This window comes from Pelodiscus sinensis, chromosome 1 (assembly GCF_049634645.1).
Source record: "Pelodiscus sinensis isolate JC-2024 chromosome 1, ASM4963464v1, whole genome shotgun sequence".
NCBI lineage: Eukaryota > Metazoa > Chordata > Testudines > Trionychidae > Pelodiscus > Pelodiscus sinensis.
Genome location: NC_134711.1, coordinates 224,944,089 through 224,968,915, shown reverse-complemented (window position 1 = coordinate 224,968,915; position 24,827 = coordinate 224,944,089). Strand labels below are relative to the sequence as shown.

General features: G+C 45.1%; 1 protein-coding gene across 1 annotated transcript; it reads left to right on the top strand.

Annotated features, from left to right (window-relative positions):
• Positions 1-289: 289 nt before the first annotated feature.
• LOC102453791 (PI-PLC X domain-containing protein 1) lies at positions 290-24,124 on the top strand. Its single transcript, XM_006135837.4, is given in 8 exon segments — positions 290-483; positions 2,397-2,543; positions 3,060-3,196; positions 8,467-8,595; positions 10,534-10,689; positions 19,062-19,245; positions 23,855-24,081; positions 24,083-24,124. Coding segments are annotated over 7 exon segments (981 nt in total). The 5' UTR covers positions 290-483; positions 2,397-2,431; the 3' UTR covers positions 24,119-24,124.
• Positions 24,125-24,827: the final 703 nt, after the last annotated feature.

Sequence of the window (24,827 nt, the reverse complement as noted above, 5' to 3'; positions counted from 1 at the left end):
TTGAAATGGAGAATGGAAACTGTTAGAAGATAAAGGTGATAATTAATAGAAATAATGATATACATTAGCTCTTACACAGTCCTTTTCATCCTTACATCTTAACATGCTGGAAAGGCTTTGCTAAATATTATTACTTTGTGTGCTACTAGACTTCCTTTCCTTAGTCTTTGCATGTACATTTATCATGAAGTAATACAGCTTTAGCTAAATAAGTGTCGCCTTCTTACATATTAGGCAGCTTCATTAGCAGGAGAATTTATGTTCTTCCTTCTCTCACAAATCTGGGCGGTACCTGATCTGAGAATGCCTGCTGCAGATTTTGACCAATCCCATGGCAGATAGCACGCTGTGCTTGTTTGCATTGATTTCCTGCTGTAGCTAGTGAGATTCAGTTCAGTCTTTTAACAGGGTAAGACGACGATCAGCGAAAGTGAAAATGTTTTTGAAGAACAGCTGAAATGAAAACGGAATGATTTTATAAGAGTAAGTAAAACTAAAACGAACCTTTCCTCTTTGAGTACAAAAGCATAGTGTAACTAAATCAAAGACCTGGACTCCTTTGAATACTTCATTTAAAAGCAATCTGTGAGATATTATAGTGTTTCTAAATGTGGATGCTTTGGCGTGGATATCCTTTTCACTGAGCTTTTGCTGTATATAAAGTCTTTTATCCTGAACTTCACTAGCAAGCTCAATAAATCTGCATTTCTGATATGCACAGAAGGTCTGGTTCATGGTGCGGTTGATGTGGGGCTAGCAGAGGGCTGGGGTTTGGGAGGTTACGCCTCCCGCATTTTTAATTTACCTACACCCCCTCCTCGATTCCCCCAGCATGATAGAAAAAAAATGTAAAAATGTTCCCCAGTCACTGCAGTATTAATGTGTTTCTAAGATCACTTGATTGTTTCATCCGGAGTTTCATAGGTCTGAGCATATAATATACACTTCCAATGTAAACTTTCCTATACCAGTAAAATGTCACACCCTCTTTTTTGGCCTACTGAATTTAGAATGAGCAATGAGTTAAAATGATAATACTCTGTATTATGTTTTTGCATTATTTATTGTGATTTTGGACAGATGTTTAATACAGATATTGCAATATTAATGAAATTGTGCAGTATGTCTGTACAATTGTATACCATTTAGTGACTGGGTTTAATAATTATCTGTATTATAGTAACATCCACAAAGTTCTAGGTAGTGACCACACCTAGTGAGTCTACTGTTAGACTGAAAAGAAGGCACATGTTTTTATCAGGTAGCTAATAACCATTAGAACAACATATCAGGGTGTGATGGATTCTCCATTGCTTTCCATTCTTTAACCAAGGCAGGATCTCTTTCTAAATGACACACTCTAAGTAGTAGATCATTAGCTCATATGCATTTTCATAGCTTTGTTAATTTCAGTGGAACTCTTTACAATTTCTGCCAGCTGAGGATCTGCTTCTCAGAGTTCTAACCACATGAGAGGAAGGAGCACTGACTGTTAAAGTATTATCCTGAAAAACTTGAACGTAATTGCACAGGCATATTTCATTACTTTACAAAGCTAAGAGACTGGCCTCAGTTTCAGAGGCTGTGCTCCAACTCTGTGGGGTTGCTAGTGTGTGGGGGAAAAAGTGGCCTGGGAAACCCCTAGGAAGAAGTTTGAAGTCCAAAAAAAGTTTCAAATATGGGTGCCTAAAGTTAGGCCTCAAATCATTACAAGTAAAGTAATATGAGGTACCTAAGTAAATGGCCTCATATTCAGAAGTACTGCACATCCAGCAGCTCCCATTGACTGTATAGAAGAGAGAAAGGAAGACTACCCAATTTCTTGCAGATGTGTAGCATTTAAAAATATTATTTTAAGCTTGCAGAGCACTGCTGATTCCTCAGTATAAACACTGTACACAGCACCACTGAAATGCAGGTCTGCTGGGAGGAAAGGATCAGCCAACTGATTGATACAGTACAGAACAATAGTGAAGGGGAAAGTAATGTGTGTAAGGATAGTGCTGTGGGATCTTTGACTAATATATCAAGCTTTTGTCCTTGCCCGAAAGTAAACTGCATGGTGCTTGGATTATTTACCTCATTAAGAAAGTCTGAGGTGATCCTGCTGGGTTGCGAACACGTGGTTCCAAGGAGGATAATGGTGTCAGACTTAAACTTTGGACACCATTAAGCCATTTCCACCAGCTTAGTAATAAATTGGTTCCTTTTCCAGAGTATAGGGGTCTTGGCCAAAGCTCACTGAAGTTAATGGGAACCTTTCCACTAACTTCAGCATGCTCAACATCAGGTCCTAGTACCACACTTCATCAGGCAGACCAAATGTGAGCTATGCAGTTGGAGCACAGATCACTCGTCCTATTTAAAATATACAAAAATACTTCAACTCTTTTCAGAACATCCTGTGTGAAACCACTACTTGTTGCAACTAATGGAAGCCACTTCAGAAAGGTTCATTAATCTATGCTATGAAAATGGTCATTGGATGTCACAGCTGCCAGAAACTCTCTGGGATGTTCCTCTCTATAACTTATCTCTTCCAGGTAAATATTAACTTTGTCCTCAACATACTGATGTTGTTGTCAAATCATTTAAGCACCATATCCTTTGAGTACCCCAGTCCTCCTCACTTCCCGCAGTCTCCAGGATGCTGCCTACTCTCTCCACTCCCATCTCCACCCCTCCCCCCCCCCCCGCTGCGTCTCTCCTACTGGAGACAAGGTCTTGTTGCTTTTACGTTAAGGTAGCTACATTGAGATGAACCAGGTGAGGGGTATAGGATTGGCCTTTACTAGCTACATCAAGGAAAAAAGTGACAATGTCTTTTTTCCATTAGGATTTTACATTGAGCTGTAAATCTTGAATTAGCTACCTTGCTGTAAAAAGCACATCTATTTTGCAATGAAGACATCTATGCCTTTTGCCAATACATAGTTATGTTTCAGGGGTTGGGTGGGAGTTGGAAACATAGGTGAACATATGTAACATGATTTTCTGTTGTGAAATAGGGTATTAATATATGATTGGCACTAACTTAACCTTTGTTTTTAATTCTGTAGGGAGCCATGACACTATGACTTACTGTTTGGACAAAAGCTCTGATATATGTGTCAATGAATCAAAGCTGTTGCAGATGCTAGATAAATGTATGCCTTTCATCGTACACCCTATTATTATGAAGTGGTCTAAAACACAGGTAACCAGTTGTCTAATGTTCTCAGACTTGAATAAATTGTCTTGTCTGAAGTGTGGAAACCATTTCATATTTAACTAGAAGCCATTCTGTATAACAAACGCCATTTCAGTTTCTTGCATCTTCACGTATACTAGAGGGAGTGAACTGTTCTTCAGCGATGTAAAAAAAGGCCAGAAGGATGGGCTGTTGGAATGTGTTAATGAACTATTTTAAGCTGAAGCCCTTACTCCCTAAAACCTGTTTCTTTCTTTGCTGATAATAATTCCTCTTTGAAGTTTGCTTTGATTTCTTGCCCTGACGTCAGACTTGTTTGGTAAAGGGTATAAAATACTAGGATTGATTGTGTTGAACAGCCTTACTGGGCCCGGCTCTGCTGGGATCACGTTTGGCTCACTCTTGCCTTATTGATCAATAAAGCTGATTGTTAGCCACCAAAACAGAGGGGAGCATTTGCTTCAACAATTTGGAGGTTCCACCGAGATTCCTAACGTGCCACTTGCCACTGCAGATGGACCAGCACTCCACTTCCAAGCCTCTCAGAGTGCTCAGTAGAAGGTAAGAGGGATACCTGTTACGAAATCTCCTGGTGAGGGCTTGGGATTTGGAGTGACGGCCAGCCGTCAGGGTAAGGGGAGCTACGGAATCCAATTCTGTGGAGTGGCTAACATTTTGTCTGTCTGTGTTTTGTAGGCCTGTCTTATGTGTCACAGTTCCAAAAGGGCACACCGGTGTCTCTAGTGAGGCAGCCATGCGCTGGACCCTCTGTGTTCAGATGCTGAAAGCTGGTGTGGTGCCATTACACTCTCTTGGCACATGGAACTGTGGGAAAGCTTTGTTGTCTCTCTCTGTTACTTGCGGACGTAGTACTAACCTTTAAGGCTAATCCCAGGCCATAGTATTTCCACATTCCGCCAGGCTGTCTCTGGACGCCAGGAAGAGGTGTCCTGCCAGGCTGGGGCGGGTGCTGGAAACCCCTGCGAGCCAGGTGGACTTTGGGTTCAGTGCCTCTCAACCAAAGGGCGAGAGCACGGGGGGGAGGAATCTTGTGAGCAGGCGAATTCTGGTTCAGTGACCCGCAGAAGAAAATAGTGTGAGCAGGCAAACTCTCGGTTTGGTGCCTCACAGAGTCTTTCAAAGCGTGCAGAAAATGGGGGTAGGTCAGTCTACAGGAATTCCAGTGCCCTGGTTTTCCCTGGTATAGGATCTTAATGAAGTCTGATATTAAGTGCTGGGTGTCTTAGGGCAGCGCCACTTAACAGAAACCCATGGGAATTGGATAATAAAGAAAGATGCATCTAAATGTGGAAACTGTGCGGGGGGAAATGTGGGGGAAAAAAAGAGAAAAAAAATTGTGTGGAAAATGAGTATAAATGTAATGAGTGAAGTATGAATACCGCTGCATAGGTCTGAGACTTAAACTGATCCCAGCTGCACCAGGGCTCTCCACGAGGGGGTTCTGAATGCAAAGGGGGGGGGGGGGGTCAGCCGAACCTCGAGACTCAGCGGATATGTGAGGGAGTGATGACTCCCCTTATTTCATGAGCTGCTACTGTCTGACACTCTAGACCCGGCAGATCCTTTCTTTGGAGTGTGTAGAGTTAGTTTAGGTGGGGGTTAGTCTAAGCATACCTCCCACACTGCCGAAAGGCACCCCTGCGTACTACATGTACGTGCATAATGGTCCAAGGACCTGTAAGAATTTTACAAATTGGAAAAGAGGAAAAGAATGCACAAGAAGTGAGAGAAAAGGAGTCCTCAGTTGGCACGTCTGTATCAACTGTGCCGCCTCTCCCAAGCTTGGGGGGGGGGGGGATTTGGCACAATATCACCCCTCTACCCCTCTTTATGATGCATACACAAATAGAGAGGAAATATAAAAGATAACTAAAAGGGATTAGCTCTTCGCTTTTGAAAACATGGGCTCCTGTAACAAACTTGCTCGATCCAAAGCAAAACTCCGAGTTTAGAATACATTTAACAGCTTAAGGAAAGTGTTCTTTCAAATTCTGAGGAAAGAAATTAAGCAATATTGTAATGTGTAAGGAGGAAAACCTGCTTTAAAAATGACTCCTTTTTTTTTCTTGCAGCTTCTTTCAATAATTCAGGCAAAGAAATCAAAGTTAACTTCAAAGAGGAATTATTATCAGCAAAAAAAGAAACAAGTTTTAGGGAGTAAGGGCTTCAGCTTAAAATAGTTCATTAACACTTTCCAGCAGCCCATCCTTCTGGCCTTTTCTTACATCACTGAAGGTCAGTTCGCTCCCTCTAGTATATGTGCAGACATAAGAAACTGAAATGGCTTTTGTATACAGAATGGCATCTAGCTAAATATGAAATGGTTTCCACGGAAGTTTGTTACAAAGTACTGAATGTTCATACTTTTTTCAGTCCAATTAAGGAACACATCAGTGCTTAGTCATGTGAATATTTTTAGGCAAATTCTAAACAGGATAGGTAGAGAAGGAAGACAAAAACATGCTGTACATACCAAGTTTCTGTTTATGGGGAAAATATTTTTGGTGAGAGAAGTTGATATTTTAGGCTGTAGGATTCAGAACTAAAGGCAATAGTTAAAGGGATATTGTTAACTAGACCCCTCCCCCCCTCGACATACAAGCAGTCCCCGGGTTACATGGATCCGACTTACATCAGATCCCTACTTACAAACGGGGTGAGGCAACCCCGCACTAGCTGCTCCCCCCCAGCAGACCAGGGAGACACGAAGCTAGTGCCGCCCCCAGCAGACCAGGGAGACGTGAAGCTAGCGCCACCCCCAGCAGACCAGGGAGACGCGGAGCGGCTTTTCTCAGCAGACACCTCAGCTTGAGAATAAAGGACTGAGGGAAGTGAGGTGTGGGAGAATAAAACTGAACTCTGGAGAAATGTTTGGCCAGAGTTTCCCCTACAATATGTACCAGTTCCGACTTACATACAAATTCAACTTAAGAACAAACCTACAGTCCCTATCTTGTACGTAACCCGGGGACTGCCTGTACTGCTTTTCTAATTGGAATTATTTAAGAACATAAAAATGGCCTTACTGGTTCAGAACAATGGCCATCTAGCCTAGTATCTTGTCTTCCAACAGTGGCCAATAGCAGGTGCTTCAGAGGGAATGAACAGAACAGGTAACCATCGAGTGATCCATCCCTCTAATCCAATAATAGCTTCTGGTAATCAGAGCATAGGGTTGCATCCCTGACCATCTTGACTAATAGCTGTTGATGGACCTATTCTCCAGGAACTTACCTAGTTCCTTTTTTGAACTGCAGTATAGTTTTGTGGCACCTTATAGGCTAACCTTATAGTATAGTTTTGACTTTTACATTCCCTGCATTGAGTTCCACATGTTGGCCCTTCAGTAGAAATACTTCCTCTTATTTGTTTTAAATCTGCTGCCTGTTAATTTCATGGGGTAATTCCTGGTTTGTGTGTTATGTGAAGGAGTAAATAACACTTCCTTATTCACTTTCTTCACACAAGTAATAATTTTATAGACCTCTATCATATCCCCCGAAATCATCTTTTTTCCAAGCTGAATAGTTCAAGGTTTTTCAGTCTCTTCTCATATAAAAGCTATTCTTCACCCCAATCATTTTTGTTTCCCTTTTCTGTAGCTTTCCCAATTTTAATGTATCTCTTTTGAGATGGGGCCACCAGAATTGCATGCAGTATTCAAAGTGTGGGCATACCATGAATTTTATATAGTGGCATTATGATAGTCACTATCTTATTATCTATCCCTCTTCCCAATTTATTCCTAATATTGTCAGCTTTTTAGACTGCGGCTGCACATTGAGCAGATGTTTTCAGAGAACTACCCACAATGACTCCACTCTCTTTGTTTTTGAGTGGAAACAGTTAATTTAAGCCTCATCATTTTGTATAGTTGGGATTGTGTTTTCCAGTCTGCATTATTTTGAATTGATAAACATAGAATTTCATCTGTCAGCCCAGTCACCCAGTTTTGTAAGATCCCTTTGTGACTTTTCACAGTCTCCTTTGGAGTTAACTATCTTCAGTAACTTTCTACCATATGCACATTTTGCCACCTTGCTATTTACCTCTTTTTTCCAGATCATGTATGAATATATCGATCAGAACAGGCCCTAGAGGGACACCACTATTTACATCTCTCTGTTAAGAAAAATGACTATGTATTCCTATCCTTTGTTTTCTGTCTCTTTACCATTTACATGAGAACACTTTCCCTCTTATCCTTGACTGCTTAGTTAGAGTCTTTACCTACTAGAAAAGTTGTATCATGTGCAACTGCTGGGGAGAAACATAAGGGGGTCACTGATCATGTGATTCCCTCCCCTATGATGCCTTCCCACACCACATTTAGCCCAAGGGCTCCACCTCTTCATGCCCCCACTGTATCCTAGCTCCTGCCTCTTTTCATCTTGTTCCACTCTCATTCCACCCCTTCCTTCAAGCCCCTGCCCCTGCTCTGCTCCTCCCTGCTCCTAGTTCAACTCTTCCTCCCCCCAAACCCTCTCCCCCAAGCCAACGTGGCCTGGGAGTCTAGTGGGTGGTGGGGAGCAGGGACTGGTGTTGGCAGCAGGAGTTGGGTTGCCCCCTGCACTTGCTGCTGGCAGTAGAAGGAAGAGATGTGACCTGGCCCCAGTTCCCTCTGCTCCCTCTCCCAGCTATGTTACTCTACTTCCTGATTCAGCCTTCTTAATTACTTTATTATTGTAAATAAATACATAAAATACAAATTCAGTATCCATGGGATTAATTTTCTGTTGAGGGAATATGATCAGAGAGCTCCCTAAAATAAAATCTCCATAAAGTCTTTGATCTGAGGAAAACGAGTGCAGATGTTTTTAAGTTGCTGAGCCTACAACCTTTTCTCATGTGAGCAGTCCAGATAACTTCAATAGGAGTTTTACTGAATTCAGAACTCACTGTGAATCAGAACTACTTGTGTGCAGAGGATGAAGGATTGGCTCCTAACCCTTTATTAAGTAGACAACTGAAAGTCCTTTTAAAAAGATCTTAAACTGATCTAATCTGTGTTTGAGTAGCTACATAAGGATACAAAAACCCATTATGTCAGATGTTTCTGTAACTTCAGAGCAGTCAGAACCACACACAAAATGTTTAGCATCATTTTCAAGGTGATAGATGTAATTGATGTTGTAATCCTAAAAATATGACAAATAAGATTGGCTAATTTTATAATCTTCATTTCTTTCCTAAAATAAAGGAGTACATGTTACTGGTAGAAATTTAGGACTCTTTTGTTGTCTTTAACCATTCAGGTACTAAATGTGTTAGAACAACTGGATGCTGGGATTAGATATTTGGATTTTAGAATTGCTCACAAGACTAATGACTCTTCTGAGAATTTGTACTTTGTGCATATGGTGTACACAACGGCTGTAGTAGAGGTACTGTTCTTAAATCTGGAGCATTCAAACTGGGGGGGAGGAGAATGGGAGGGGGGAAGGAGAAGAAGGTGCTGCTTACTATTAGCAACATCTGAATAAGAACTACTTTTGTTGAGGAACATTGACCCCAAGATTTTCTAAGCCGGTTATTCTTTCTTCAGTAACATGGGAACTTCAAAATAAGAAATGTACTGCAGGGTTGATTGTTGAAACTGAAATTAATTTCTACAGTGATCAATCAGGCCTAACCTCCATGCAACCTGTGAGTTGGAATTATCTCCCATTGTTTTTTGCAAACAAATGATTGTTGTGTTTTGTGATGGTCCCAATATCTATCTTGACCCAGCCCACCACTCTGTGAAGTGAGCACAAATGATCTCTTTGAGAAATAAGTGACCGAAAGATAAGATTGTACCTGAATTAAAGTGTAATACAGGTACAATAGTTTTCAAGGCAAATGTATGTAATGAAAAGCTAGTGATTCAGTGTTTTGAGTCTTAAATGTCACATGTTGATTGCTCTATTGCTATAGTAGCACCACTAGAGCTGGGCTATGGTGTTAGGTGCATATGACTTCAATGAGATGTGTGTGCAACTAACAGTATAATAGAGGCCTGTCTTGTTATAGCAAGACCATGGGAGTCAGAGGACCTGGATTTTAGCCCTGACTCACTCTTGGATCTTGAACTAGTCCAGAAAAATGAGGATTTTACTTTTCAACTTTGAGATCCTCTGATGAGGAAAGACACTGAAAATGCAAAGCCACTATACCCCTTACATACCAGGGGTGGCAAGAGGCTTGCAGCGGGCCAGATGTGGCCCACCAAGCCACTGTATCCAGCCTGTGGCTGCCTCACTGGGACCCTTAAGCACAGCCAGCAGCAGCTGCTACAAATGTGGCTACTCTATTCTGGGAGGGAGGAGGGAGGCTTTGTGCTCTATCCTGCCCCTCAGCAAAATCTCTCATCTCCCATTGGCCAGTTTCTGACCAATAGCAGCTGAAACAATTTGCTGGCGGCTGGGGCAGCCAATGAAGCCTCCTCCCTCCTCCTTCACTCTGCTCAGAGTAGAGCCATGTGGAGCAGTTTGTGACTGTAGCCTTCAGGTTCCTGCAGGGCTGCTGAGTGGCAGCTGCCTAGTTAAGTGCCTCCCAGTCAGAGCCTGCCTCAGGCACCCCCATCTTCCCCCTCCCCCAACTATCTGTCCCAAGCCACCACCCAAACTCTCTATACCCTTTTCCCCCAGATCACAACTGCCTCCCAGATCTTATACCCTTCCCCCAGGCCAGAATCCTCTCCTGCACCTATACCCCCTCCCTGATCCTGCACCCCAGTCCCATTCTCCAAGTCATCACCCAAACTCTCTGCACCCCCTTCATCCGGGTCACTACTCCTTCCCAGACCCTGCACCCCCTCCTAGAGCCTCTCCTGCAACAAAACCCCCTTTTGAACTCTTCACCCCCAAGCCTGTGCCCCAGATCACAACCATCTCCTTCTCTCAAACTCCCTCTCAGGTTCCACACCCCCTCATACATCCCAGTTTCTTACCCCAAGCTCCCTTCTGCACCCAACCTCTGTCCCAGATCCCAAACCTCCTTGGTAGAAATGTGGCCCTTGACCACTTGCCAAAATCTTGGAGTGGCGCCCCTCCCCCCCCAAAAAAAATTATTGACCACCCCTGTTATATACTCTGGTATATTATAAGGTGGAAAGCCACTGGTGGTATAAATCAGCATAGCTCAACTGAAACAAAATCCCAGGGATGGCTCTCCAGCCACTCTGAAACTTTCAGCAAACTGTCCCATACCGTCTTGCATGATAAAGCTATGCTGATCTGCACCGGGGGCTGGCGTATCATAAATTATGAGTTTATTATTTAATTAATTCTCCCTTACCCACGCACAGGCTTTTCTAAATTGATGTGATTTTACTTTTGTAGGATGTTCTGTTGGAAATTTTCAAGTGGTTGCAGGCCCATCCTCAGGAGGTCGTTATCCTTGCCTGTAGAAATTTTGTTGGATTGACCAGGGAACTTCATTGTCATCTTATCTCCTGCATAAAAAAGATTTTCCATTCTAAACTATGTCCAAGAGATGTAAGTGGAGACCCAATTTATTTTAGGATGATACAGTAGTTCTTTGATGTGTTCTGAGTCCTTGTATGCATTACGTTATCATTATGTTCTTTAAAGCTAATGGAAACATTTACCTGCCTTACTAAAAACAACATACAGTAAACTCACGATAATCTGGCACCTTTAGGACCCAGGGGGTGCCAGATTATCCGATTTGCCGGACTATCGGAAGGGGGGGCTATGAGGGGTCTGGGGTGGGGGGGGGATGCCAACCCAGACCCCTCATAGCCCCCCCTTCCGATAGTCTGGCTCTGCCCCAGGCGACCCTGATTCAGCCACTGCTGGTCAGTTTCAGCAGCGGCTGAATTGGGGACGCCTGCAGCAGAACAACTGGAGTGCTGCCCGGTTGGTCCGGTAGTGCCGACCCTTGGCGCTGCGAGACCAACCCGGCAGCTCCCCAGCTGCTCTACCCCAGCTGTCCCCAAGTTAGCTGCTGCTGAAACTGACCAGCGGCTGATTCCAGGAAGCCAGGGCAGAGCAGCTCTGCCTCGGGCTTCCTGGAGTCAGCTGCTGGTCAGTTTCAGCAGCGGCTGAATCGGGGACAGCTGGGGTGCTGCCGGGTTGGGTCCCGCAGCCCCGAGGGGCGGCGCTACGGGACCAACCTGGCAGTACTCCAGCTGCTCTGCCCTAGGCGTCCCCGATTCAGCCGCTGGTCAGGTTAGCAGTGGCTGAATCGGGGAAACTGGGGACAGAGCAGCTCCAATGGTCCGGCTGCCCGGAACACTTCCGGGTTCCTGATGGTGCCGGACCATCAGGAGTGCCGGACCATCGGATGCTGGACCATCAGAGTTTTATTGTAAATGGGAGTCAGTTATGGAGTGGCCCTGTAAGGGAATGGACTCAGATCTACCTGTGGGGTGTCATCCAATTTCAGGTGATGGGTTTGGATTTGGACTTGTGATGGAGTCAGGCTCCTGTCCAGCCCTGGTTCTGCCGCCCGCCCCCCCCATCTCCATGGGACAGCCCTGCTACCTCCAACCCTGCTTTCGCTGTGCGCCCGGCCCCCTGCTCGGATCTCCGCGGGACAGCTCTGCTGCCCCCAGCCCTGCTTTCACCGCCTGCCTGGATTTCCGCGGGACAGCTCTGCTGCCCCCCACCCTGCTTTCGCCGCCCACCTGTCCTGATCTCTGCGGGACAGCCCTGCCGCCCCTAACCCTGCTTCCGGGCAGCCGGTTCCCAGCCACCTCCTCCCACCCTGCCCCACTCTGCTCCCCTCCCAGCAGCCACGCTGAGGCCCAGTATTTTTGTTCCGCAGCCCAGTACCGGGCCGCGGCCCATAGTTTGGGAAACACTGGTTTAAATGAAGCATGTACACCTTCATTGTATTTTCCAAAACAAAAATCAATTGTGTGAAGGACCTGAGCAATGCTGGGTAAATCTTCTAGTACAGGGATCTGCAACCTATGGCTCTAGAGCCAAATATGGCTCTTTTGTCATTCCAAAATGACACACAACTTTTTAAATTAAAATGAAAAGTTAATTCAGAATTTTAAGAACACATAATTACATGTGTCAAGTGGTTGGTGGTTTTTTTTTTTTTTTTTTTTGGCGTATGTGTGGCCTATTTCACCTTTAACTGTTTATTTTAGCAACCATCCATCCTCTCCACTCATTGGGGGTCATATATAAATTCTCTTTTTATTTGATTGTTGAGAAATCTTTCCATCATCATATGTAATGGTGAACTCTGTGGCCCCCTAATAGCAAAAATGGTGAAGAGAAAGCAAGATGAGTATTAACATTTTCAAAGGGAACAGACAGACTTGTATGCATTTGTGGATAGGTCTGGATCTCCACACTGACTCATTTGTAGTGTGACTGTCCTCAAACAAAAAAAATCAAACTTAGAACAGCATTTCATGACAAAACATGCAGCATTTGTTACAGAGTAATCTGAGAGTGGTGCACGAAAAACAGCCTGTGAGGAGCTGCAGCAAAAAATAAACATTGGGCAAAATAGCCTGCTGGCATGGTCAAAAAAAGGTGGTAGCTTAAACTCTATAAGTTTTGCAACCTCATACACCATTATTAAAGATGGGAAGTTTTTCATTGACAGGGATTACATGAAGGGATGCATGCTAAAAATTGGTCATGATCTATTTGACGAGTTTCACAACAAGGACAAAATCTTATAGAAAATTCAAGATATGCCATTATCAGCAAAACCAGTTCATGACAGAGCTGTGAAAATGGACCTTCAAATCGACAAAAAACAAATGCAAAATTTCAGTACAGCTATTTATTTTTGTTTGCTTTGGACAAGACAACCGACATATGTAATGTTAATCAGTTGTGTATATTGGGACAGTGTATTTGTGGTAATGTTGTGCACGAAGAAATGATTGAGGGTATGTATACACTACAAAGTTAATTCGAACTAACAGATGTTAGTTCGAATTAACTTTGATAGGCGCTACACAGGCAAACCGCTAGTTCGAACTTAATTCGAACTAGCGGAGCGCTTAATTCGAACTAGGTAAACCTCATTCCACGAGGACTAACACCTAGTTCTAATTAAGTAGTTCGAATTAAGGGGTGTGTAGCCACTTAATTCGAACTAGTGGGAGGCTAGCCCTCCCCAGCTTTCCCTGGTGGCCACTCTGGGCATCACCAGGGAAACTCGTCTGTCCCCTCCCAACCCCGGAGCCCTTAAAGGGGCATGGTCTGGCTACGGTGCCCATGCCAGGTGCAAGTCTGCCAGCACCCAGCCAGCAGACCCTTCACCAGGCGCGGCACAAACCAGCCACCCGCTGCCACCCAGCCCTCCGCTTCTTCCCAGGACCAGGCTGGCGGCTCCCAGGAGCCTGCCTGGGGCCGCAAGAGGCGGGCGCCCGCCTGGTCTAGTGCAGACATCGTGGACCTCATCCACGACCTCCGCACTAAGCACAGGAAAATGTCCGTCTAGGGCAGGATAGGTGCCAGACTGGTCACCCAGGAGCAGGTTTGCATGAAAATCAGGGTGCTCCAGTGAGACTCCCGACCCTGAGCTTAGAATATAAGAACATAAGAATGGCCATACTGGGCCAGACCAAAGGTCCATCTAGCCCAGTAGCCTGTCTGCCGACAACGGCCAACACTAGGTACCCTAGAGGGGATGGACCGAAGACAATGACCAAGCCATTTGTCTCGTGCCATCCATCTCCAGCCTTCCACAAACAGAGGCCAGGGACACCATTTCTACCCCCTGGCTAATAGCACTCCATGGACCCAACCTCCATGAATTTATCTAACTTCTCTTTAAAATCTGTTATAGTTCTAGCCTTCACAGCCTCCTGCAGCAAGGAGTTCCACAGGTTGACTATTTGCTTTGTGAAGAAGAACTTTCTGTTATTAGTTTGAAGCCTGCTACCCATTCATTTCATTTGCTGTCCTCTAGTCCTTCTATTATGGGAACTAATGAAGAACTTTTCTTTATGCACCCTCTCCACACCACTCATGCTTTTATAGACCTCTATCATATCCCCCCTCAGTCTCCTCTTTTCTAAGCTGAGAAGTCCCAGTCTCTTTAGCCTCTCTTCATATGGGACCTGTTCCAAATCCCTGATCATTTTAGTTGCCCTCCCCTCTCCCAGCCTCTCTCTTCCCCTCTCCCACCTCCTTTTCCCAGTCTCCCCAAGTTTTGTTAAATAAAGAGAGTTTCTATTTTTGAACACACGTGTCCTTTATTTTGTACATCAGGAAGGGGGGTTAGGGAGGGGTAAGTGGAAGGAGGTGAGGGAGGAATGGGGTACGAGCCCCCAATAGGGAGGACTGGGGTGGCTCTGCGGGCTCCTCGGGGTGGAAGCTCTCCTGCAGCCCCCCGATTGACCCCCCCCCCCCCCCCCAGGATGGCAGCCTGCGGCAAGTGCAGCCGGGCTGATGGCCTAGTGCTGTGATGTGCCGAGTGTGGGCACTCAGGGCACTCCAAGGTAGGACTGCTTTGCAAGCGGGGAACCCCTGAGAACTGTCTTTCCGGGGTGGGGGTCGGGTTCCTTTAAGCACAGCCCTTGAGTAGCCTGAGACAGCAGCTCCATGCTCTAAGTCCTAAGCTGATGCCCTTCCGGCACTGCTTCCGGCCATCCTTAACCTCGGTTCAGGGTCCACTCATTGTGGACATTCTAGTTCGAATTAGCAAAACGCTAATTCGAACTAGTTTTTAGTTCTAGATGCACTAATTCGAATTAGCTTAGTTCGAATTAACTAATTCAAATTAAGTTAGTTCGAATTAGTGCTGTAGTGTAGACATACCCTGAGATATTACCAAAGAAAAATCAAACAAGGGGCGAAGACATTCTTAAAATGGGATGAACTTTGTAAATGAAAAATACAGTTGGATTATCTTGTGTCTGTGTGTACGGATGGTGCACTTTGTGTGGTCAGCAAATACAGGGGATTCCTTACTCTTTTGTCAAAACAGCTGACCTGCCTGCTTTTGAACTTTCATTGCATTGTGCATCAGGAGCTGCTTTGTGTGCAATTTTGTGGAACCAAATGGGACTGGTTGTTATCCTTGTAAGTTGGATTCTTGCCTGAGCCGTTAATCACCGTCAGTTTCAGTCACTGCTCCAGGAAGTAGAATTTATATATGCCCCCCAATGAGTGGAGAGGATGGATGGTTGCTAAAATAAACAGTTAAAGGTGAAATAGGCCACACATACACCAAAAAAAAAACCCACCGACCACTTGACACATGTAATTATGTGTTCTTAAAATTCTGAATTAACTTTTCATTTTAATTTAAAAAGTTGTGTGTCATTTTGGAATGACAAAAGAGCCATACTTGGCTCTAGAGCCATAGGTTGCAGTTCCCTGTACTAGAAGATTTACCCAGCATTGCTCAGGTCCTTCACTCAATTGATTTTTGTTTTGGAAAATACAATGAAGGTGTACATGCTTCATTTAAACCAGCGTTTCCCAAACTATGGGCCGCGGCCCGGTACTGGGCTGCGGAACAAAAATACTGGGCCTCAGCGTGGCTGCTGGGAGGGGAGCAGAGTGGGGCAGGGTGGGAGGAGGTGGCTGGGAACCGGCTGCCCGGAAGCAGGGTTAGGGGCGGCAGGGCTGTCCCGCAGAGATCAGGACAGGTGGGCGGCGAAAGCAGGGTGGGGGGCAGCAGAGCTGTCCCGCGGAGATCCGAGCAGGGGGCCGGGCGCACAGCAAAAGCAGGGTTGGAGGTAGCAGGGCTGTCCCATGGAGATGGGGGGGCGGGCGGCAGAACCAGGGCTGGACAGGAGCCTGACTCCATCACAAGTCCAAATCCAAACCCATCACCTGAAATTGGATGACACCCCACAGGTAGATCTGAGTCCATTCCCTTACAGGGCCACTCCATAACTGACTCCCATTTACAATAAAACTCTGATGGTCCAGCATCCGATGGTCCGGCACTCCTGATGGTCCGGCACCATCAGGAACCCGGAAGTGCTCCGGGCAGCCGGACCATTGGAGCTGCTCTGTCCCCAGCTTCCCCGATTCAGCCACTGCTAAAACTGACCAGGCGGCTTCAGGAGAGCTGCCAGCAACTGGTGCCCTAGGTGGAATGTGCGATCAGCGCCCCTGCCTCCATAGCCCTCAATGGCGTGACATCATCATTGGGCACCATGTTAAATGCGGCACCCTAGGCAACTGCCAAGGTTGCCTGTATACACGGGTCGCCCCGCCTGACACCCCATGGGTGAGAGGCTTAACATGCTACCACCACTCTTTTGAGCCCTCCAGAAAGAGTTTGATTTAATAATCAGAAATTATTTAAGCATTACATGTGAAGAGTTACAATTTTTCAAGTTTTTTTTTTAAAACCAGCTACAAGGTACAAGTGCTTTGAGCAGTTAAACAATTAACATTTCAAAGAGGCACATGAACAGTGAAACGTCTCTGGAGACTTGAAGGCTACAAGATAATGATGACCCTGTTTACTATCTGAATTAAGCCTTTGAAGCTACTGTACGTAGTGGTAACCATTCAAGATTATCATTTCAAAGAGGTTTGTGCAGCAGAGTTAAAATAAAACAATTCTGGGGGAAATGAGATGAACCTGAATATTCAGGTCTCCCCTCAGCTGAATAACTGAAGACTTGAGTGACATTGTTTTATTCTTTTTTGACATAAAGGCTTGGATTAAGAGAAGGTAATGGAATAGATTAGTTGTGTTCAGAGTTGTGGTTATCTGGCTAATGCTGTAGTTGACACAATTTGTATCGACTACGCAATTAGTTGATAAGGGCTACTCTACAGAGCTGCAGCAGAGCTGGCTTGTGCCAGGCTCTTACTACATTTAAAATGCAGAGGCACAGCGTCCCAGACCAGTGTAAGCCGGGACTGCTAGGTCCTGGCTCATGCTGAATCCAGCATCCCCTGTCTACTGTGAACAGAGGCTGCTTCAGCACCCGCCCCTGTTCAGTGGCCTGGGCTAGCCACAACCCAGGGCTGTTGCCGGGGCAGCCCCCGCGTGCAGCCCCTCAGGCCGTCACAAACAGGAGCTGCTTGGCAGCAGCCCCTGTTGGGGTTGCCTCTGCCCATAGCGAGCCTCAGTGTGCTGCGGGTGGAGACTGCTTCACAGCAGCCTCTTCTTTCCCCCCGTTGCCTCTGATAGAGGCAGTGGGATGGGGGGAGGCAGCTTAAATGCCAGTTCCCCAGCACCAGCTCTTGTTTCCCCTTGCTGCTTCTCATAGAGACAGCATAGGCACCTGTGTGTGTGTGTGTGGGGGGGGAGTGAGTAGTCAATACTCCAGTTGACTAGTTGCTTACAACCCTAGTTCAGAATGGTCATAGGAATGGACAGCCAGAGTGGGATGAAGTAAGCTGTGCTCATCGCATCAGGAAGTTTTGATCCAAAATAACGAAGGGACTAAGATCATGGAGGGGCATGTGCTGTAGTTTTCAGCGCTAGATTTTTGCTTGTACTACTTACGCTGCTGAACCTGACATGTGGCCAGCCTTTAGTTCTCGGAGCATCAGAGTGTTTATCTGAGCAGTCTGAGGTGCATGAGCAGTAGAGCCATGAAACAGATACAGGAGAAATAGCCTTTTAGAGGTAAACATTAATGTGGATGAGTCACATATAGTATATCAAGGAATGCGAGAGGGACTGATACATTGAAAAGAGCCCTACATGAATATGACTTTTATGTTTCAAATTATACATCCCTTCTTGCATGAAACATCCAAGCAATCATCTTTTTCTTAAAGATAGGTGAACTGGTTCTGATTCAAACACATGGAAGTGGATATTGGGGATGCTGGGGACTGTCAGAGAGTGGGAGAAGAGGGTCAGGCAAGTGGTAGGAATTCTCTACTGATGAGTCTAGGGATGTGAACGACTAGTCAACTATCCAATAAGTAAATGCTCATCGGATACTTGACACACTAGTTGACTAGCCACTTCTCCCTTACACCTTGGTGCCTCCATCAGAAAGAGGGGGAAGAGGAGGTGGAGGGGGTGCTTCAAAGCAGCAGTGCTGCATGGAGCCTGGGGCCAAACCATGGGCCCACACGGGGTTGCCACTTTCAAACGCCGTGTAGAGCCCAGGGTCTGCCACTTTGAAGTGCTATGTGCATCCTGGGTTCCCAGCTGGCCCCAGTTTGCATGTGGTGTTTCAAAATGACAGCACCGTGTGGAGCCTGGGTTCAGCTGGGGATTCCCCCATTGACCCTAGGCTCCATGCGGTGCTGCTGCTTTGAAACACCACGTGGAGCCTGATGCTGTCCCCCACCCCCCGGCAGTGTTTCAAAGTGGCAGCGCCGCATGGCAGTTGGGGTCAGCTGGGGACACAGAGTCCCCAACTGACCCCGGGCTCCATGCAGTGCTGCTGCTTTTGAAATGCCACAGGGTGCACAGGACAAATTGCATTAACTATTTGATTAGCTCATTAATCTAAAATTAACATCCCTAGATGGTTTTAGGAAGGTCATTCCAATGTGGGTGCTTCCTTAAGGGCTATGGGAGATGTTTTTGTTGCTTGATGCTCCCCTTTTGCCCTTCACATTCTTGCCATACCTCTAGAGCTGGTGTGTGTTTGTGGAAGGCATTAGGGGAATTGTGGCTGGTTTCCTGTTAGACATGAGGAACGAGAACTTCTAGTGTGTGCCCTAACTAGATCTGCCATAAAGTCAGACTTCCTGATCTCCTAAGTTATGATTACCAACACAGAGCTCTGTAAGCCCAAGGCAGCTTCTAATGCACCTGGGGCCTGCCCTTTTCATTGGCAAGTGTGGTAGCATTGTTTGAACTGAGCCTGCATCTATTTCAGTTTAGAGCAAGTTCTTGCCTTAGCAATTGAATGTTTAAAGAGTTGCCCATGAGTGAGTCATCCAGCACCTGTCAACTCTAATAGTAAGCATGTCATTTCTTTCAGGTGGTTCCAACGCTACGGAACATGTGGACAAATTGTTACCAGGTTATCATCTCCTATGAGGACGTGACTGAAGTAATGACACACTGTGAACTATGGCCTGCAATTCCATATTGGTGGGGCAACAAGACTACAGCCCACGATCTTATCCAGTATCTGGAAAGTATGAAACAGAATGGGCGCCCAGGTACCTACCACATCTCACTTACAGGAACTAGCACCGTACTCAGAAACAATAAATGAGTAGAAACCCTAAACTTATTGCCAATGTATGCATTTGAGTGGGATCCATAAAGGTACTGAAGTGCCTAAGTCCCGGTTTTAGGCTGCATTGTGATCTGCAAAACTCCTGCTGAACCTTGCAGGTGCATTAGCTTTTGCCGCTGGCCATGTGCACTACTGCCTCTCTCTAGGCATCTCAATACTTATCTTGCATACAATACCTGATCTGGAAGGCAGGCTCTGAGGCTGCATATCAGATCAGGTCCTATGGAAAATTTGGCTGGTGGTGATGCAGCCTACCGTAAACTTTTAGCCCAGAGGTGAGAACACTCACTAAGGCTGTGGGAGCCCTAGGTGTAATTTCCCTGTTTCTGCCAAAGGAGAAGAAAGGAAACTCTTGTTTTACTCCTATGTCTCATCAGTGAGCTCTAACCACCAGACTCTGGGATATTCTGAAGTAGGGTGCCCTCAATCTCTCCTGTCAATGCTGTTCCACTGTGAATAAAGTGAGTGACTGGGGCACAGGGATTAGACCCCGGGGGGTCTCATCTCCAGGTGGGAGTCCTCACTACCAGGTCACAGAGTAATTCTCTGTCTCTTTCATTTTCTCTCTGTCCCAATGATTGTTCTAAACAGGAGCTTTCAAGGGGGGTTCTGAATAGTCATTGGGCCAGAGGGAATAAGAATGACTCTTGATAGGCAGAATAGTGGTAGAAATGTAGCCATGTTAGGTGATGAGATTTGATCTGAGGAAGTGGGTCTGGCCCACGAAAGCTCATCACCTATTAAACCATCTTGTTAGTCTTTAAAGTGCTACATAGTCCTGTTTCTTGACAGGCACTTAGAGTACACATCTGGGAGACCCAGGATCAAGTTCACTTGCTCTAATCACCTTCATTATTTATTCATAGTGGAACAGCTCCACCAAGAGAGACTGAGTCATACATCAGAATATCCCATAGCTCAGTGATTAGAGCCCTCTTCTGAGGGTAGGGATGTCCCTGTTCAAATTATTTTGCCCCCTCAAGCAGCGGGAAGAACTCAGGTGAGTACCCTAACCATTGGGTTAAAAGTTAGAAGGGCCCCCCTTCTGTTTGGAGAGAGGCAGATGCCTAACTCAGTCTCATCAGAAACAATGTACATACCTAACCCCCCGACTCCACAAGAGGAGTTCCTTTTTAGAGATGGCTACCAGAGACAGACACTAAAATACAGACTGTAGGGTGGGACCAATTTCCATCAATGCAAGGGGGCTTATAACACTTTTCCATTAGCATCTCCCATTAGCTAGCTTAGGTGTCTTCCTATGTAGCACGCTAGCTTTTTGGATCACATTGTAAAATACCTATGTCTTCCCACAAACTGTATTGGGATGCTAGGTGCATAACTCAGGTAGCGTGGATCCCTTTGCCGTTTTTAGATGCCTAAAACTCAGGTGTTGCAGGGCCCAGCACCACAGTGCCTAAGTCCCTTTATTGTACTGGGCCTTCATGTACTACTTCTTACACTGTAATGTAATAGCTGTTACCTTGCTCTAAATGTCCATAATTCTGAATGTGTGACATACTCTGTGGCTAGTTAGGTCAGAGTGAAGTTCATCTTCCCTCATGATGTCTCCAAAGATGGATCAGCTATCTGCTTTTTACATATCAGTTATTTGCTTAAAGCTGGGACGTTAACTTGACTTCTGGGAAGAAACTAAGACAGAGAACAAACAGAAACGTGGGTGACTGATATTTAAAGACAGGCAGGGTTTTCACTGACTTTGGAAACCTATTCTAAATTTTCTTTTCTTAGACATGGCTCACTGCTAAAGCCCTCATAGGTTGGTTTCATTTTATAATTATCATGTTTACATGTAGGTAATCATAGACAGCCAGCACCTAACCACAGCCCTGGGAGATCGAAACTCCTGATCACTTCAGGCTGCAAACCCACAAGCCTTGATCAGTACCATTAGCTCAAGCTCTGAAGTAAAACCTGTAGTACTTGGCAGGAGTAGCATTTTATCAAGTCACAGGCAGTGACATGTCGGCAGGTTTAGTAGCTCTGTCTGAACTGAGCCTGCATCTATTTCATTTTAGAGCAAGTTCTAGTCTCCAGGATTTCAGCTGAAAAGCAGCTGTGAATGTAGCAGGATGACCACGAAGCAATAGGATTGGGAAACTTGCATGTGGTACCGACTGCTCCATGCATCATTGTAAACTCTTCCCAAAGCACCCAGTGGCCAGTCGCACAGTGAGAGAGCCACAACAATACACTGGGGCATAGCAAGCCAGTATGTTACCACTAACAAAAAGAAAAAGGCCTTTCATTAGGAAGGTTAGTAGTGAGTAAATTAGGTGACTATTAAATCTTAAACACTCTTTTTTTGATGTGAGACTAGCAAAGAATTGTGAAAGGATTACAGTTTGACTGTCTACACTGGCAGGTGTAAAGTGCTGCTCATGACAGTGCCGCTCACAGAGCACTGCAGGGAAACTGCTGTTGTGTGTCCACATAGTGCTCCTTGTGATGGTGGAGCATGCCCACATTAGTAGCTCTTGCAATGCCAGGGTGTATTGTGGTGGTTATATCACTGTGCAACTGGCCACTGGGTGCTTTGGGAAATTTGCAATGCATGAGGCAGTCGGTATCACATGATGCACGTTTCCCAATCCTATTGCTTCAGGGTCATCCCGCTACATTCACAGCCGCTTTTCAACTGAAGTCCTGGGGAACAGGGGAGTGTGTGACAGGGAGCAGGTGCATGAAGGAGGGGAGAGATAGTATGTTTTGGGGGATGTCAGCATGCTGTCTTGTAAGTTCAGTTGCAGGGAACAACCCGTCCTGAGGCAGGGGGAAGGGGAAACCCCAACATTTCAGTCCCCCGTTCTCTCCTGCCTGCCTTCTTCGCTCTTTGCCTAGCAATCACTTGTGCTCTCACACACATACACAGCTGCCTGCCTCTGTGTTTAACAACAGGAGCACTCCACCTCACTAGTTTGCTCTGTATCCACAGCAAATCAGCTCAGCATGCAGGCTGTCCAAAACAGAGCTCTAGAGGGGGAATCGCACATGCCTGTAGGGAAGTGAGCAGAGTTTAAAACAAGGAGCAGAGGGAACTGGAGGGATTACGGACCATGTCTGAAGGCCTGTCAGGGCTCAGCAAATAATTCAAGTATCCACTCGACCTTGTGCCCACCGCTGTAGCCAGAATGCAACGAGCTCTATGTTTCTCGTGGAGGTGGTTTACCCGGAGCGCAGCAACTGCGGAACTAGTGTGCACTACATGCCTTGCCAGAGTGGACACCTCGGGAGTTACACCACTGGGAGCTGATTTACTGTGCTATAACTTGCCAGTGTAGACTTGGGTTGGGCTTTATGCTTTGCTGTGTCACAGGAGTGCTGCCACCTCAACAGAGATGTTTTAGCTATCCAGTTGATCTCTACAGATTAAGATATATCTAAAGGATGGGGGAGGAGTGGTGGAGTACAGGGGAGAGCTATTTCACCCCTTTCCCCCCACTCTTCTTTCTGCATTCCACATTGTTTCTTCCCTCACATTTTGCACTGCATTGTGGTTTGAGCCTCAATTTGTACATTCTCTTGTAAGAGGATGCATGTCAGCCCTTCACTTTTTTTTCTGCAACAGAGATGCAGGGATGGGGAGTGATGATTGGGGGGAAACAATGGGTCATGTTATACAACTGATATTTACAGGGGACTCCTCAAGCCATTGCTTGCTAGGCTGTAGAAGTTGAGGCAGGATTTTTCCACAGATATTGTACAATACTGTTCTTTGAAAAGAAATGGTCAAATCAAGGTACAGTGTAGCCCTATACCAGAAACTGTTAAGTGACCTAGGTTTCACCTTGATAAAAATTGTCCTTGATTGCTGGAGACTAGCAAGCAGGGAACATTTTTTCACTGGATGAGTAAAGTGATTATATACTGACAACGGGGGTGCCTGAGTTAAGTTAACTGGTTTTAATTGCGCTCAGTCTGAATAGCATGCTTTGAAACTCTGGCCAGGTCTATACTGGGGGAGAAATTTGATTTAAGATGTGCAATTTTGATTTAAGATAACAGTGTAGGTTAAACTAAATTTCTCTGGTTGATTTCCATTACTTCTCATCTCGGAGTACTAGGATTGACAGGGGCACCATCAGTGTTCGATTTAGTAGATAGGGTTGCCAGGTGTCCTGTTTTGAACCGGACAGTCCAGTATTTGAGCTTTCTGTTCAGGAAACAAATTGAGAAAATATAAATGTCCGGTATTTTCTAAATAAGATGTAATGTAGATTGTGATGTAATGTCAAGTGTGTCCGGTATTTTTGTTGAAACCATCTGGCAACCCTATTAGTGGGTCCTTACTATACCTGCTAAATCAAACCCCAGAAGATCAATCTTCAAAGCATTGATCTCCAGGTAAGTATAGACAAGGCCTAAGAGAAAGTGAGCTGTTGAGAAAATTCCAATTGCTGGAAGAGTACCCAAGTTTCTGGAGGAAGCTCCTCTGCTAACACTAGATGAATAAATGCTCAGTAATGACAGATACCAATTTAATGTTTCTTTTTATTTTGTTGTTTCAGAAGGTTTCTTTGTTGCAGGGATTAATCTTACTGAAGACTTAGAATACATTTTAGCACATCCATTTGGATCCTTGAAGAAAATGACCCTTTCAAGCCTGCCTTACCTTATAGGCTGGATAAAGCAACAGCATCCAGGACCGGAAAGGAAATGTATCAACATCATTGCTGGAGACTTCATAGGAAATGAGGATTTTGTGACTGATGTGATAGAACTTAACAAAAAAAATCCTTCCATTACATTACCATAGTAATAAAATGGATTAAAGGATGTTTTATGACTTTTAGCTTCATAATCATGGGATGATTTGAGTAAATTTTGATCATTTCACAGAGAGGGCAGTTTTCCTGATTCAGCTATATCGTGTGCGTATAAGTTACATTTCTTCCTTCCAGGGATGTTGTGAAGATTCATAATTCGAAGACTGCACCAAAATGAGACTTTAAAATAAAAAATGCTTATGGCAAGCAAAACTTCCTATACCGGGGGGAGAGAAGAGCAAGATCTCTTCTTAAGTTTTTTTATAGCCCTTGCCAGCTAGGCATAATTTAGCTGGGCAGTACATAAATTTTGCAATAACCGGTGTTAGGATATTGTCTAACATCCCTACTCATCTTTTGCAAAACTTTTGGAAAATAAACTTAGGTTCACTGCTAGGTTTTTTTCTTTAAATAGTTTTTATTTGTGAAAAATATTAGGTATGTATTTAAAATCTGCTTGTGTGCGTTTGCAAACCAAACACCATGGGACATGCACTAGACTGTGAAACTGACTAGTTTGTTTTCATGGATAAAGGTGCATGAAATGTTAAAAGTGTACAATATAATTAGTAAACAGAAAATGAGTTTTTTCGAATACATTTTGATAATCTCAGGGATTACATTTACTGATGGTCATAGTAGTATCAAAACTGGCAGTGTACCTAAAGAAACCTGACATGATTCAAGTTGGTCATCAGGTAGGCATTTTGACATT